A 14597-nucleotide genomic window follows, 5' to 3' on the forward strand; every position below is an offset into this window, starting at 1 on the left:
GCCCTGGGGATACATAGGCCTTTGAGGTGGCAAATTCTGCTAATAATACATTGAATTAACTGACTTACAAAGACTTTACACATCTCATTTGCTTCTTACGACTACCTCATAAGACAGGCAGTATAAGGATTATTATCCCTATTTTACAGGCCAGGAAATGAAGGCTCAAGGACCCATAGGCAATGGCAGAGAGAGTTGTATGACTGGAAATTCAGTCACCTAGCTCTACCAAAGTATTTGGAATTCTTATAAGGAATGAATATGGGTCTCTTTTGCAAACTATATATATACACACACATATATACATATACATACATATAAATACACACACATATATCTTTGTTCTTATGAGATAACTCCAGCTTTCCTTCTCCGACAATGCCTCAAGGATTTACCTATTTGATCTAAAATTACCTGTAAATAAGTATTTGTTGGGCTGTACTTTCAATGAAAAGTTCTTCATACACTATTATTATTATTTGTCAATTATTATCGTTACTGTCCTTCCCAATTTCTTTTATCTAAGCTTGATGTCTTTTGTTACTCTAAGCCTGGAAGGGACCTTGAGAGTTCACATTCTGCCTTTAAACAGAATATTCTTAGATTCCATCAAACAGACGTGAAGGTTTGTATTCAGGCAGGGCATTTCCAAAACCTGACACAGCGCATTCATTAGTGCTTATCCTAAAGTTGAAAGACATGTAGCAAATATTATCACTGCATGTTTTTGCAGAAAATGAAACCTATCGAAAGAGTTACTTTTCCAAGGATAAGTCACACATCTAATTCAGAGCCAAAAGAAGAATTCCTGTTCTAGATCACTGAAGGGGGAACCAATTCTCTTGTCCCAAATCTAGTAATCTAGCCACAAAACCACAACCTCCCCATCTTGGGCTGTAGAGAACCCCCCTTATGTCCACTTGCCACTACCCCCACTTTTAAGAACACGGAAAAGAAGCAACTTACATGTCAACACCCTGATGGAGGCAGAAGAGATTCTTTGGAGTCAGGAAGACCCTAGTTCAGATTCCTCCTTGGAAATATACTAGCTGTGTGACGCTAAGCAAGTCACAGAACATCTCAGTTTTCTCATATGTAAAATGAAGAGGTCAGCCTAGATAGTCCCTAAGGTCCTTTCCAGGTCTCCGTCCCGGATCCTCCAGCTTAGAGAGACTTGGTAGGAATCATTTAGCTGCAAACAATTCACCTAATTTCTTTGAGCTTTGCTTTCTTTATCAGGAGAGGAAAGTTCCTATTTGCATAAACTCACGGGGTTATGAGGAAAGTGTTCTGTCCATCTTTATGCACTATTATGCCGTAATAATAGTTGCTCTCATTTATGGCGCCTTTAAGGGTTACTAGGTGTTTTACATGCATGATCTCATTTCATCATTACAGCGTCCCTGAGCCATCTGCATTATTAACCAGTTCCAGCACTCTCCCCACAGGTTCTGTGGTTTTGTCATGTTAAATAGATGTAAGGTATTAGAATGGCTGATACGTTTTTCACAGCTAACAACCTCCTTCCACAGTCCCTCTCCAAATTCCTAGCCCCAGGTTCCATCCAAGAAAAGCATGTTATTACTCAGATTGTTGAACCAAGAACAAATCTCACTGTGATTTTGCCCACGGTCACGTAAGTAAATAAGTGGTAGCCAAATGTGAGTTGGAACATCTTTCTGTAGGTCACATGAGATGAAAGTGAAGACCAATGTCAGTCTTGAAGGTGAAAAGAAATGTGCAAAGGGCAACCTACACACGATATGTTTTGGGGGGAGAATAGGAAGGAGGAGAGAGAGTCTGATCCTTTTCTAGATTCAGCATTCTGAACCAAATCCCTTAAAAATCCAGGAATATGTGAAAACTTTTCATCCTGAGCCTGGCCACAGTGTATCACCTAGGGGTGGAGAGCCTGCGGCTTCAAGGCCATATGTGGCCTCTAGGTCCTCCAGGGCAGCCCTTTGAGCATATCCAAACTTCACAGAACAAATCCCCGTAATAAGAGGATTTGTTCTGTAAAAGTTAGACTTAGTCAAAAGGCTGCACCTGAGAACTTAGAAAGCCACATGTGGCCTCGAGGCTGCAGGTTCCCTGTGCCTGGACTAGACAATCTCAAAGTCCCTTCACATGCTAGGATTCAGCATTATTTCTTTATAACACAGTCTAGCAGGGGAAAAGGGGAAGTGTTGGAAGGATTGCCTGTCTTACTGAAGAGGAGAAGATGGTTAGCTTTACAGAACTTTAAAAAAATACAACAAATGCCCAAAGAGCAGAGCTAGAATGACAGGGTAGAAGAAAGGCATTTTTCTGCTGGATACAAGGGAAAATGTCCTAAAAATTAGAACCAGCCCAAAGTGGAGTAGGTTACCACTTTATGAGGCAGCAAGTTTCCTGTCCCTGGAGACTTCAGAGAGAGCCTGGATGCTGTTAGTAATGTTGGGGGCGGCTGGTGGAGGGAAGGTGGTATTCTTCTATCCCATACAGGCAGAGCCCTAACTAGGAATTCCAACCCCTCGGCATGGGAGAACCTAATAGATGAGGGCTCTTATGAATGGAAACCTTAGGGAGCTGGTAGGCCAAGGTTTTGAAATGGGGCAGTTGTTGGGGTTGAGATGACTATAAATCAAGCACATATTAGGAAGAAAGGAAAGAGACCTGAAGAGTGATGACAAGGATTTAGACTTGAAGTGAAATGGAGAAGAAGCTGAAGGGGAACAGTGGGGGGTGCACCAATGGTTCCTTCTGGCAGTGGGTAAAGCACTAAGCCTTGGAAAGGATGCCAAGAGAGGCAATGTCTTTAGGAAGAAAGTAGGCATCAGTTAGCCCTCAAAGATTGAAAGAAAGAGGAAATGAATTAGGATGAAGAGGAGTTTGTAAACTGGAGAAGAGGCCTCCAGAGGGTGCAGGTGCTGGCCAAAGCTAGCACTGAGCTGGATAGAGATAAGAATGTGAGGAAAGGGGATTTCAAAGACAAAAGGAAGGCAGATGGTCCCTGGAAGAGACAATCTGACCACCTGGCAATCTTGGAGGCTCTCACCTTTCCCAGGAATCACCTTTTTCTCCCTGACCCCTCCCACCCTTAGTAGGGCAGTGGTGGGGTGGGGGTGGGGTCCAGCTGGAGGCTTCCTGGCACCAAAGTGTGGGTAGGGTGGTTTCTCTAGATCATATCCTGGAGGAAGCAGCATCCCACCCGAGATGTCCCTGCCTAAGGCAAAGTCCCAGATGTCCAGATGTCACACATACCCTAACTGTGGCTCTGGATGTAGGTCAGACCATATGACCTCTGAGATTCCTTCCTGACTCTCAGATTCTGTGATTCTGCAAAAGCATGTTATTTTTCTTAACATCCAGAAGTAATTAGGTTAGAGATATGGGCCAATCACCTATACCCTTTCATAATTTTCTGCATTGTTCATCAGAATATTAAAATATAAATGGCAAGTATGACTATTGATAACCCCAAAGCCCCAGTGCTTCCACCTAGATCCCAATTTATCAGGCTCTGAAATGTTTCACAAACAGGCCCCCAAATCTAATTACACCCCTTGCATCCTCAAACAACTGCTTCTGACTTTTTAGTCACTTAAGCATCCGGTTCAAAAATGGCCTTCCTTGTCTTTTGCAGTCACTCATGGCTTGACTCCAGCCTCTCTCACAGACTACTTTTCTCTGCTTCTTTCTCTGCTTCCTCTTCTCAGCTGGGCATAGCTTCCTCTCGGGGCTATCTGAATTGATCTGCTGTGCCTCTGCAGCAACAACTATCCCAGCTCATTTCAAAAGTTAGCTGAAAACACATTCTCTCTCTTTCATTTGTTAACGTCTCTTTCCTTGTCATTAATTTCCTAACTGGCCACTGAGTTCCTTAGCACGAAACTCTTGAGGCAATTTCTATGAAAATATGATGCAGAATAATATTGAATGTAATTATCTTTGTTGTGACTGTCTTCTGAGAGGGGTGGTGGGAAATGACTTGGAGTCAGAGGTGAGGAAAATGAGATCTACAGAGGCTCAGTTACTTGGCCACAGTCCTATCTATCATCCTGCAGGTACTAGGGAGCAGAGGTCAGATTTGGAATCCAGGTTCCTTGATGCCCAGGTCCTCAAAAGCCCACGATTCCATTCCACTTGGGTCCTTGCCTCTCATTTTCCTCAGGAATATAATGGCGGGGTTGAATTAGATAATCCTTAGGATCTTTTCTAAGCCAGTGGTTAATAGGCATGGAGTGTCCTCAAAATAGACAGCAATACATTTCTGTTTAGGGAAACACTTGCCCCTTTGTCCCACGAGCTCAGCATAAATGTATTTTCAGTTACGCATCTTGTCATTGAAAACCCAGAAAGTAGATGCTATATATAGCGGTGCAATAAATGTTATATAACCCGGTGTCATTAATCCAGATAGATCTTTAAACATTCAGACAGACCTTCTCTAGCAGTCACCCTTTGCTGAAGAATATGTGAAAATAGCTGAATGATTTGGGGTGTTTGCTTTCTCATAACTAACTAAGTCGTAGGATTACTTTTAGTCCGGAGCTTTTGGCCTGATGCCTTCCCGGCTCTACCTAGGCAGCCCACACAGATAGCAATCACCTTCGTTTGCCTATGAAGAGCAGCCTTGTATAATTTTATAGCCCAACTGGTAAATTAGCAAATAGACTTTGATAATTAGAGAGCAGTGATTTGCAAATGAGGTTAGCAAATTACTTGAGGCAGACAGGCAGCATTGGACTTGGAGTCTCGGAAGAATTGAGTTCGAATGCTGCCCCTTAATTTCTCTCACCCAGGGTTTCCTCGCCTGTAAAATAGAGCTGGTAATGGCGCTTACCCGTGCTGGGTTTTTGTGGGGATCGGATGAGATAACAAATATGCTTTGCAAAATTTAAAGTGCGACATGAACGCTAGGTAATGAGCATTAACAATCTGGGTCTCTGTGGAAACACAAGGGAACTCAGCCTTGTCAGAAGCATGAAAAAAAAATGCTGACCGGGAAGCCAAGGGGATTTTCCTGGATGTTGGTCCGAATAGGGGCAATGAAAAAGCATGCGGTGAGTGTAAATAGGTCCTCCCAGTTTTGTCATTATAATTACGTTACTCGTAATGACTAGGGCGGCAGAAGGCCGGTGATGTAATGTACACACCGAGTGAAAGGTAGCAGGTGATAGATATATACAAAGTATCTAACGACCCAGCGGAAGAGCTCTAGGTCTGGAATCCTTCGTGAAGGCTCATGAAAAGACGCGGAATGGATACGGAGCTAACAAGATGAGCTGATGGTGGGCTGAGATTTGCACTGGGGAAGGTGGTGCCCCTATGGTTGAAACCACCAAGTCTTTAAAGTGTTGAAGGATGGAAGCAATAGGAAGCTGGTGGAAGACTAGGGGTGAGTTTGTGGGTGAGAGGACAGAGATGGGGCAAACTCCAAGTCAAGAGAAGGACCTGATTAACTTATTGTGGAGTTCTTTATTTAGAGGAAGGGCCGGAACCGGAGCCTGGGGAACACTGGTGGAGGAAGAGGTTGGGGCTGCGGAGGTTGGAGGGGGAAGGGGAAGAGAGCGAGAGAGCAAGGGAAGTGCAGAGGGCAGAGGTCTGTCCGCGGGAAGAAAGGTCATCGTTAAGTTAGCAGAGACTACGTGGGGGGAGATTGGGGTGCGTAGGCAGCGCTGCCTGGGGGTGCAGCTGCTGGCGGGGAACGATGAGGATGGGAGGCAGCCTGAGGGCGATGAACAGAATCCCTGAAGTGGCAGGACTCGCTTTACACACGGGGCTTCGTCCGCCCACCTTCTCCGGGCTCCCGCGGCTTGGGACCTGCAAACGCTCTGCGCATGCGTCCTGCCCAGCCGCCTGTAAGCGCCCCGAGGGCAGGCCGGCGACTTTCACTCTCTGTCTTAGCATCCCCCGCACCTCGCCCAACGTGCGGTCTAGTAACAAAGGCTTGTTGATTAGGGGGATTAAATCAGTTCGGGACTATTTCTGTGATTTCATTTACGTTGGGTCAAGTTTCCAGGAGCTTTGGGGAGCTCGGTCAAGTCCGGGCTTTTCCATGACCTGTGGGGTGACTGTATCGGAATGGGGGCCCTTCCGTCAGCCGGGGCCGCTGCGGTCAGAACTGGGTGATTCCCCCCCCCCCCCCCCCTCCGGCCGCTGGGGGCGGGGCCTCCGGGCGCCCCGCCCCCGGGTCACGTGAGAGAGCGCTCTGCGGCGGCTCGCCCGTCCCCTCCCCCGCCCCTCCCCGGAAGGAGCGCCTTCCGGGAGCGGCGCAGGGCGGAGGGCATCATGGCCGCGCTCCGCCGCGCCTGAGCCCTGTGAGCCCCGAGCGCGCCGGCAGCCGCGGCCCGAGCAGCCGGAGCCGGAGCCTGGCTCTGGCCCCGCGGCGGCGGCGGGAGCGGCGGGTGGGCGCGCGCAGGCAGCGGGGGCGCGCGCGGCCCCGGGAGCAGGCGGCGGCGGCGGCGGCGGCTGGAGCGGCCTGAGCGGCCCGGCCCGGCCCGGCCATGGAGACGGAGGAGGAGCAGCACATGACGACGCTGCTGTGCATGGGCTTCTCGGAGCCGGGCGCCATCCGCCGCGCGCTGCACCTGGCCAAGAACGACATCAACGAGGCCGTGGCGCTGCTCACCCACGAGCGCCCGGGCCTCGACTACGGCTCCTACGAGTCCATGGACAGCGGCGGCCCCGGGGGGCCCGGGCCGGGCGGCGGCGGCCCCGGGGGGCTCGGGCCCGGGCCCGGCGGCGGCCCGCGCGGCGACGGCGGCGGCGACGGCCACGGCCACGACCCGGTCCGCAGCGGGCCCGCGGGCGGAGGCGGCGGCGGCGGAGGCTTCGACCCCCCGCCCGCCTACCACGAGGTGGTGGAGACCGAGGTGAGGGCGCCCGGGCCCTGCGCACGTGGGGCGGGGGAGGGGCCGGAGGGGGGTCGTGGGGGCGTCCGAGCGGGCGGGGGACCCTCGGGCTGAGGGCGGGGCCGCAGCTGGGTTACCCCGGCGCGGAGCCACCCCGAGCGAGCACAGCCTTGTGACCTTGGGCAGGGCGCCCCGACTTCCGAGACGCGGGTGGAGGGCCCCCCCCCCCTGCCCCGGCCCCCGGAGGCGCGCCGGGCCCACCGAGAGAAAGCCCGGCGCGGCTCGCCGCTCCCGCCTCTTGCGCCGAGTGACCTTGGAGAAGTCACTTGCCAGGCCGCAGGGATGCCGGGGTCGCGAAGGGGGCCGGAGCGAGGGTGGGGGGAGGGGGAGCGCCCCGGGCCGGGGCCGCACGTCCAGGGAAAGGCCGGTCAGAGGCTCCCCAGGTGCCAGTCTGCCCCCCAACCCGCGGGACCCCCGGGGGGGCAGGGCCGCGGCCGGCGAGGCCCTGGTTCAGATCCGCCCCAGCCGGAGCGCCCTGGGCCAGTCGCTAGACCTGTGTCTGCCCCGGCCGGCCGCACAGGCTCCGGGAGCCCGCCTGCTGGACAGAGCTGCTCCGTTTGGGGGGGTGCGGGGCGGGAAGGGCCTCTGAAGAGCGGGGAGCCAGCACCCCCTGGACGGCCGTGTTCTCCGGGCTCCTCTGAGCTGAGATGTCCGAGCCAGAGCGCGCCTGTGGCGCCCAGGGAGATGGGCCGGCTGCGGGGCCCGCGGGGCCGGCCGGGCTTCCCCCTGAGCTGGGCTCCTTCTTTCCGTTTAGGCTGCACATCACAGCAGCAGCGTTTGACACAATAGTGAGCAGGCCGGGCTTCCTTGTCCGGGTCCTGCCCAACTTCCTCCTGCCCTTTTCTGTGTATTTTAAGTGTTTCACTGATGTTTCCCACCGAAGTTAAGATCCCAAGATCCCTCGCCGTCCATGAGGGGCGTCCAGACAAGGCTTTAATAGAGGTTAATTCCCCTTGGAATTAGGATTTTCTGTGACAGATCATCTTCATTTATTTAATTTATGCCTGCTTTTCACAAGAGCTTTGATAGTCCTCTCAAGTTGTTTCTGCCATGTCCCTAAGGGTATTCCTTAGTACCTCGTTTTTTTCTTCTATAATCTTTTTTTAAAAATTAGTCAATTTTTAGTCTTCAACATTCACTTCCATAAGCTTTAGAATCTTAAATTTTCTCCCCCTTTGTCCCCTTCCCCTCTCCCCTCTACATGTACATTCATATTAAACATTTTAACATCAGTCATGTTGTAAAGGATAGATCAACTTCAGCCCATTGCTCTGTTACTTAATCCATTTAAAGTGTGTGTGTGAGTCAAATGAATTTCCCACCTGCAGCCTTGAATGCCAGGCTCTGTGTCAGGGTGTTGGTATTTGCTCCCTGTGGGTAGAGAGATCCAGCTGGGCTAGGAGAGGCTGAAATTCTTCCCTGGGGGTAGGAGCTGCGGCCAGTGAGGGCCAGAGAGTGGAGGGATGTGTCAGCACCAGAACCTGGGCTGTGGCCCGCACTTCAGTGAGTCCAGGTGAGGCCGCAGGGAGGTTTTTAGGAAGGTCATCTGACAGGGGGGATTGGAGGCAGGAGGAGGCCAGGGAGAAAGTGGTTTCAGTTATGAGTCCTTAGAGTTGGAATAGCTCCAGAGGGGAAGAGCTGGATGCGGAGGTGTAGACTTTATAGGCTTGTCTATATGGTCACTAGCTAGTCAAATTTACAACAGTTCACATTGACAGAACACTCTAATCCCCACATCCCTGTGACATAGGGAGTTTACTGTCCTGTTTTATAGGTGAGGAAACTGAGGTCCAGAGAGATGCCCATGGTCACTGCTGGTGGCAGGGAATAGAGCTAAGAGTTGACTTTGAGTCTTCTGATTTCCAAATCTAACGCTCTTTCCTAATAGAGTCCACTACTTCCTAAGGGACCCCCACATAAAAAAGGAAAAGGGGAAGGAAGGGAACAAGCATTTATTAATCTACTGTGTGCCGGGACTTTCTGCAACTGTGTCATTCGATCCTCATAGTAACCCCTGGATGTAGGTGATAGTATTGTCCTCATTTTACAGATGAGGACATTGAGGCAAACAGATTATGGGATTTATCTAAGGGTCTCATAGCTAGAAAGTGTCTGAGGCTCTATTTGAACTCGGGTCTTCCTAACTCCAGTCCCAATGCTCTGTGCACTGTGCTTAGGACTGTGCTTTTGTTTCTACAAATGGATGATATTTTATTCAAAACCACTAAAACTATATACCTGCAGGCATGAGCCTGAAATAATATAGCCCACTAAATCAAAATAATTAAGTAGAATCAGAATTAATAGTTTTTTTGTTATTTGGCCTGAAGGGATCTTAAGGAGGATGACCAGGTCCAACTTCTTCAGAAACTTTAGAAGTTTCCGGAGCAGAGGGGGGAAGCCAAGCCAGCTCCTGTTCATTAACTCTCCACGTGCCTGGCACGGATACAGATTCTAGTAAAAAGAAGGGCATTTCTCACCCTCAGGGGAGAACACAACACATAGGAAGGAGACCAGAAAGAGGGGTGCTGGGGATGGGGCAGCCCTGGTGGGGATATGGGGAGAACATCATCGGTGGGGCCCAAAGAGCAGCAAAGACATGGCTAGTCATGAGCAGGTTCTCTTGCTTCTTATTGTGTTAGAGACTAGTACCTCAGGCTTCCCATAGCTTCTCCCCCCAGTATCCTTACTATGGAATGCCCCTCTGTGCTGGTGCCCAAGCAGCTCCTTGAGTCAGGCAGTCTGGTGTACTTTGAGGCTTTGTTTTAAACAGTAAGTATCTGGAAGTTAATCCTCACTCTGTTGAGGCCCCTAAAATAACTGCATCCATTTGACAGAGTCAGAGCTCTGTGTCCTATGTCCTCATAGCTGGGATCTCCCTGGTCTGGTCTTCTTTCCAGTGAAGACATCCCAGCAAGCCCTTGTAGGGTTTGCTGTGTCTGGGATGCAAAGGGAACCCTTACTGTCGGTGCAGGGTTCCTTACTTGTTCTATCTGGCAGCTTGCTTTTGACGTTGCACTCTGTGTGGGATGCTTGTTTTTAATTCTTTGGAGCTGATTGTGTTCCATGTCTGAATTCATGACAGTCGAGATTGGTATCCTTAATCTCAGTGTAAGGTGAAGGTTTTCATGAATGCATCAGACATACCAGAAAGGAAATGCTGTAATGAAGGTATTGACGAGATATGTTTTTTACCAGATTTCCCTACATTTCGTAGTGTTTATAGTGCTGATATGTATAACACACATTAATCGTGATGTGGATTGTATCTTAGTGTTTTTATTAAAATTCTTTGTCACAAGTTATTTTAAAAAATAGATGGTTTGCTTTTATGTTACATTTACAGTTTACTTCCACTTTGCACGAGATCTCCTATGACAAGTAAAACAGTTAAGCAAAACTAATAACAGATAGAACTTATGTGAAAGTTTATGTAACATTTCACATCTGTAGTACCCCCTTCCCCCCTCACTGTTTAAAAAAGGTTAACAGAAACTTATTTTTTTCTCCACTTCCACCCCATTGAACAAAAAAAGAAAAACAATACTTTTAACAAATAGGTATAGTCTGTCTGAACAAATTCCCCCAGTGGCTGTCCATGGAGATAGAGGTGTCTCATTCCACAGCCTGAAGCAGTCGTCTGTGGGTCGCAGACGGTCTGTAGTGCATGCTTAGCTCCCTGGAATTATCACTGGTCACTGTGTCAACTGTGGTTCTTACAGCTTCCAAAGTAGTTGGTTTTGTTTTTTACAGTGCTATATAAAAGTTCTTAAAATTGTTTATATTTTTCTAATGTTGGTGTCCTGCTATAAATTGTTCTTCTGTTCCTGCTCCCTTTACTCTTACCTAATTTCATCCAAGTCTTTCCAAGTCGCTTTGACACCATCTAATTCCCCATTTCTTACAGCACAGTAGTGTTCCATCACAGTCACACACCAAGCTCATTCCTCTCTTCCTTCATCGTGGGATAGCCTCACAAGCTCATTTCTGTAACTTCTCATGTATATTCTGTTAACTAACTACTTAGAAGTATTCATTTGGTATTAGGAGAATGTCTGCTTTGGGACGTTACTCTGCAGTGATTTTCATCTCTCTATATTTTATATTTCTCCCCAGGTCATTCAGTCTTGGGAGTCAGGGCTTCATTTTCTATTTCTTTTTGATTTGCCCCCAGTTACAATTAACTACCTGGTAAAAGCTCGATATCCACGTAAAGTCAGAAGCAGACCTGAACACGGTGTGTTTCAGAGGGCACTCGTCACCGTGCTGAGCTCTCCACTCAGTCCTTACAACAACCCTGGGAAGTAGGCCCTGTTAGGATCCCCCTCTACAGGGGGGAAACTGAGGCAGGAAGCAGTGGGGCTTCTTGGTCAGGATACTCAGGTCATCCTGACTCCAGGCTGGTGCTCTGTCCACTGTGCCACCAGTGCCCAGCTCTCCAGAAGTGAAAGGATTTGCTCTAAGGTAATGGGTTTCTTGTCAGGGGAAGGATGGGCAATCATCTAAAAATGGGAAGATTTTTCTGTTATTTGGGATGTTGTAAAATGAGAGTCCCAGAACTGAGGAATTTAAGAGGTGGAAGGGACCAGCAACCATCCAGTCCAATCAGTACAGAAAACAGTCCTCCCGCCACTGTAGCTGAGAGACCTCAGACAGTTAGTTGCTTCCCATGGGGTCCTGGGCAGGTCACTGTGCCCTCCCTCTGTCCTGGGGCCTCCACCTCCCAATCTCAGATCCTGTGAGTCTGTGACCTCCACTGATCTTCCAGGACCATCTGTTCCACTTGACTAGTTCTGTACTCTAACCCTCTTCCTTGTTATTACATACCTTTAGTGTATCCCCAGTATCTATCCCCTGCCCCACCCCCCTCTGCATTGGAGACATGGCTTCCCTGAAGAAAGTTGAGCCTTCTGCGTTTGCCCAGGTGCTGCTGCGGTCTGGAAAGCAGCGCGCTGTTAATCCTCTGTTTCACAATTCTGCGGACTTGTCTGTGTGGTGTGTTCCCTCCTGTTAGAGCCTCAGCCCCTCTGTGGGCTCAGGCAGGTGCTGCTGCTCTCAGAGCTTGGCAGCTGGGCTGGCCCTTAGACAACAGACATCTTGTCTAAAAGACCTAGGAGAGTGTAACCCCCCAGCACCCCCCACCCCCTCCCGGCCCAGCCGTGAAGACTGCCATGCTCACTAACAGGTGTGTGTGTTGAACTGTGCACACAAACAGTTACTCATTAGACAGTGAGTGGTTTGTTTGCTGCTTATTTTGTGATTTTTGCTCCTTCTCAGACATTAGGGACTAAGGCCTCATCTCTCTGCTCCCTAATGTCATTCACCCCACTAAGACTCACTTCTGTGATGAGTGATTTCCACAGTGCTCTCGCCGCTGCCCCACTAGAGTGGTAATACTTCATCACTGTCATAATGGTGCTCCTTAGGTCAATCCCTCTTGCCTACCTTAAGCCTCGTCCTTTCTTAGCCTCAGCAGAGATATATAAGCATTTGATCTCTTGAAAACCTAGTAGATGTAATAACTAACAACAACAATAATAACTAGCATTTATGTAGGTTTTAAGATTTGCAAAACGTTTTATGTCTGTTAACTCTTTTGATCCTATATAGTGTTTTTCTTGGAAAGCTTAGAAAGTTACTGTGGAGAGACCTTATTGCAGAGTATTTATTCTTAGCTTGTTCTGGTGCATGGGGATCTAGACAGCTTTAAAGTAGACTTTGTGAAACTACATTTCACATGAACAAAAGAAAGGAAATGTTTAATGATCTAGGCTGATAGCAAAATTTTCTAGAAAAGTGACTTTAGTATTATTTAGGCAAGCTTTTAAGAAATAAGCATTATTAAAGCCTTACAGTATGCCAGTTAGTGTGCTATGTATGAGGATAAAAGGAGGCAAAAAGGGGGTCCCTGGCCCTTTGAATGGGGGAGACAGTGTGTGACTAGATGCCCAGTCACAGATCCATGCAGTGTGTCAGATCTCAGAGGTCTGGCAGGAGTCTAGACTAAAGCTGGAGGCAGATCCCCAATCATGGAGCTGGAACAGAGAGGGCCAGGGCTCAGCTTGCATGCTGGGCAGGACAAGCAGGATGCTCTGTCTGATCCTGGGGGCCTGAGGGGACAGGGTTGGGACTGCGGAAGCTCTGGGACGCCGGCTGGAGGGGATGTGTGTTCTCTTAGGGGTAGAGTGTGAAGGCTTTGTGAAGAGCAGGGGCTGTGGTTGGTTTTCTCTCTGTTTAATGAAGGCTCAGTGGATTAGACTGCCTGTGCTGGGTGAGTCTCGTCACTCCTCAGGCTTCTCCAGAGTCTCATGTAGCTGGTTGCTTGGAGAAAAGAATGAGAATGAAGTTCAGTTACATTTGAAGGTAATGGTTTCCTTCACATGTTCATGTGCAGTGTAGTGATTTAGTTCTGGATTTAATGTTGCTGGTATATCCCTTCTCTGGAGCTCAGTTTCCTCCTTTGTAAAATGAAAGGGTTGGATTCCATGATGGTTACCCCATAATAATGGTAATGATTCCGACCAAACACCTAAGGTCCTACCAGGTACCAGACACTGGGCCAACTGTTTAGAATACCAAGGCAAGAATGAAAAGTCTTTCCCCTTAAGGAGCCGACATTGTACATTTATGGGTATTACTCAAGACCTGTAAGGGAGAAACTGTTAGGATTTGGGTAGGGGGAGGCCCAGAAGGGAGAGCTGGGGCTGGGGCTGGCAGTCTGGAGAGAAACGTGCTTCCGTGCCGGGATTTGGAGGCCCTGCACTTGAGGGAACAGGCTCTAATGTGCTAGACCAGCTGTGGAGAAGGGCTGAGCGGCCTCAGTGCAGCAGCATCTTATTCCTTTTTTGGACAGTTCCCAGGGGCAGTGGGCTGAGAACCTGGAAAAAAGAGGGGCCGGGGGGTAGAGCAGGTTTCTGAACAAAGTCCCAACATCCAGACTCAAACAGAATGAGGCTCTTCACCTTTTTTGTGTCCTGGACCTATGTGGTCTCTATTCTGGTGAAGTCTATGGGTCTCTACTCAGAATAGTACTTTAGATGCATAAAATAAAATAGACGGATTACAAGGAATATTAATTATCCTGAGTACAGCTATTAAAATGTCTGAAAAACAAGTTTGCAGACTCTAGAAAGGTTGGCTGCTTTTCTCTTTGGAGGAAGCACTTGTCACCCTCCTTATGGGTTTGCCTGGCCCACAGTAGATAAGATGTAGCAGGCAGACTGGAGATAGCATATAATCCATGGGGCATGTGCCTAAAGTTCAGGAACAGTTCTTCTAAGGCCTCAGAAATTTAGAAAAGTGGGGATTACTATTTCTGATGGGGAATTGCTTCCTGACAGTGTTAGAAGGCACCATGGGGGCCATCCAGTGGTGCCACCGCAGCTTCCCCAAGCGGGTGGGCACCATGGACTCATTGTAAGGCAGAGGCTGCCTGGGTTGGGAAAGCACACAGTCATTGGGAAGTTCCTAAATTCCTTGTCACTTTTTTTCATTATATATTTTCTCAAGAGGGTCTTCCTATACCTGCTAACACAAGCAGGGGCTGTGGGATTCAGAAGGAAGCCTTCTCTTTGAAGGATTAGAGCTGTAGGTGAACAGTAGTGTTTCTCAATGTTCCCATGAGCTCCGGGGGTGTTGTGCTTAGAGAACATGTTGAGATGATTAAATGTGAAGTTATCAACAATATTTTGGGGGAATTAA

The 14597-nt window shown here is 48.9% G+C and overlaps 1 protein-coding gene across 1 annotated transcript in view; it reads left to right on the top strand.

Moving 5' to 3' along the window:
• The first annotated feature begins 6470 nt into the window (after nt 1–6470).
• The window catches only part of LOC138165309 (ubiquitin carboxyl-terminal hydrolase 24), a 151574-nt gene continuing 143447 nt past the window's right edge, over nt 6471–14597 (top strand). The window contains exon 1 of the mRNA XM_069093492.1: nt 6471–6857. Coding sequence (XP_068949593.1) covers nt 6489–6857 — 369 coding nt within the window. The 5' untranslated portion in view covers nt 6471–6488. The remainder of the gene's footprint in view (nt 6858–14597) is intronic.

Source organism: Petaurus breviceps, unplaced genomic scaffold (genome assembly GCF_028583685.1).
Source record: "Petaurus breviceps papuanus isolate PSGF00001 unplaced genomic scaffold, PetGlider_PUasm1.0 208, whole genome shotgun sequence".
Classification (NCBI taxonomy): Eukaryota; Metazoa; Chordata; class Mammalia; order Diprotodontia; family Petauridae; genus Petaurus; species Petaurus breviceps.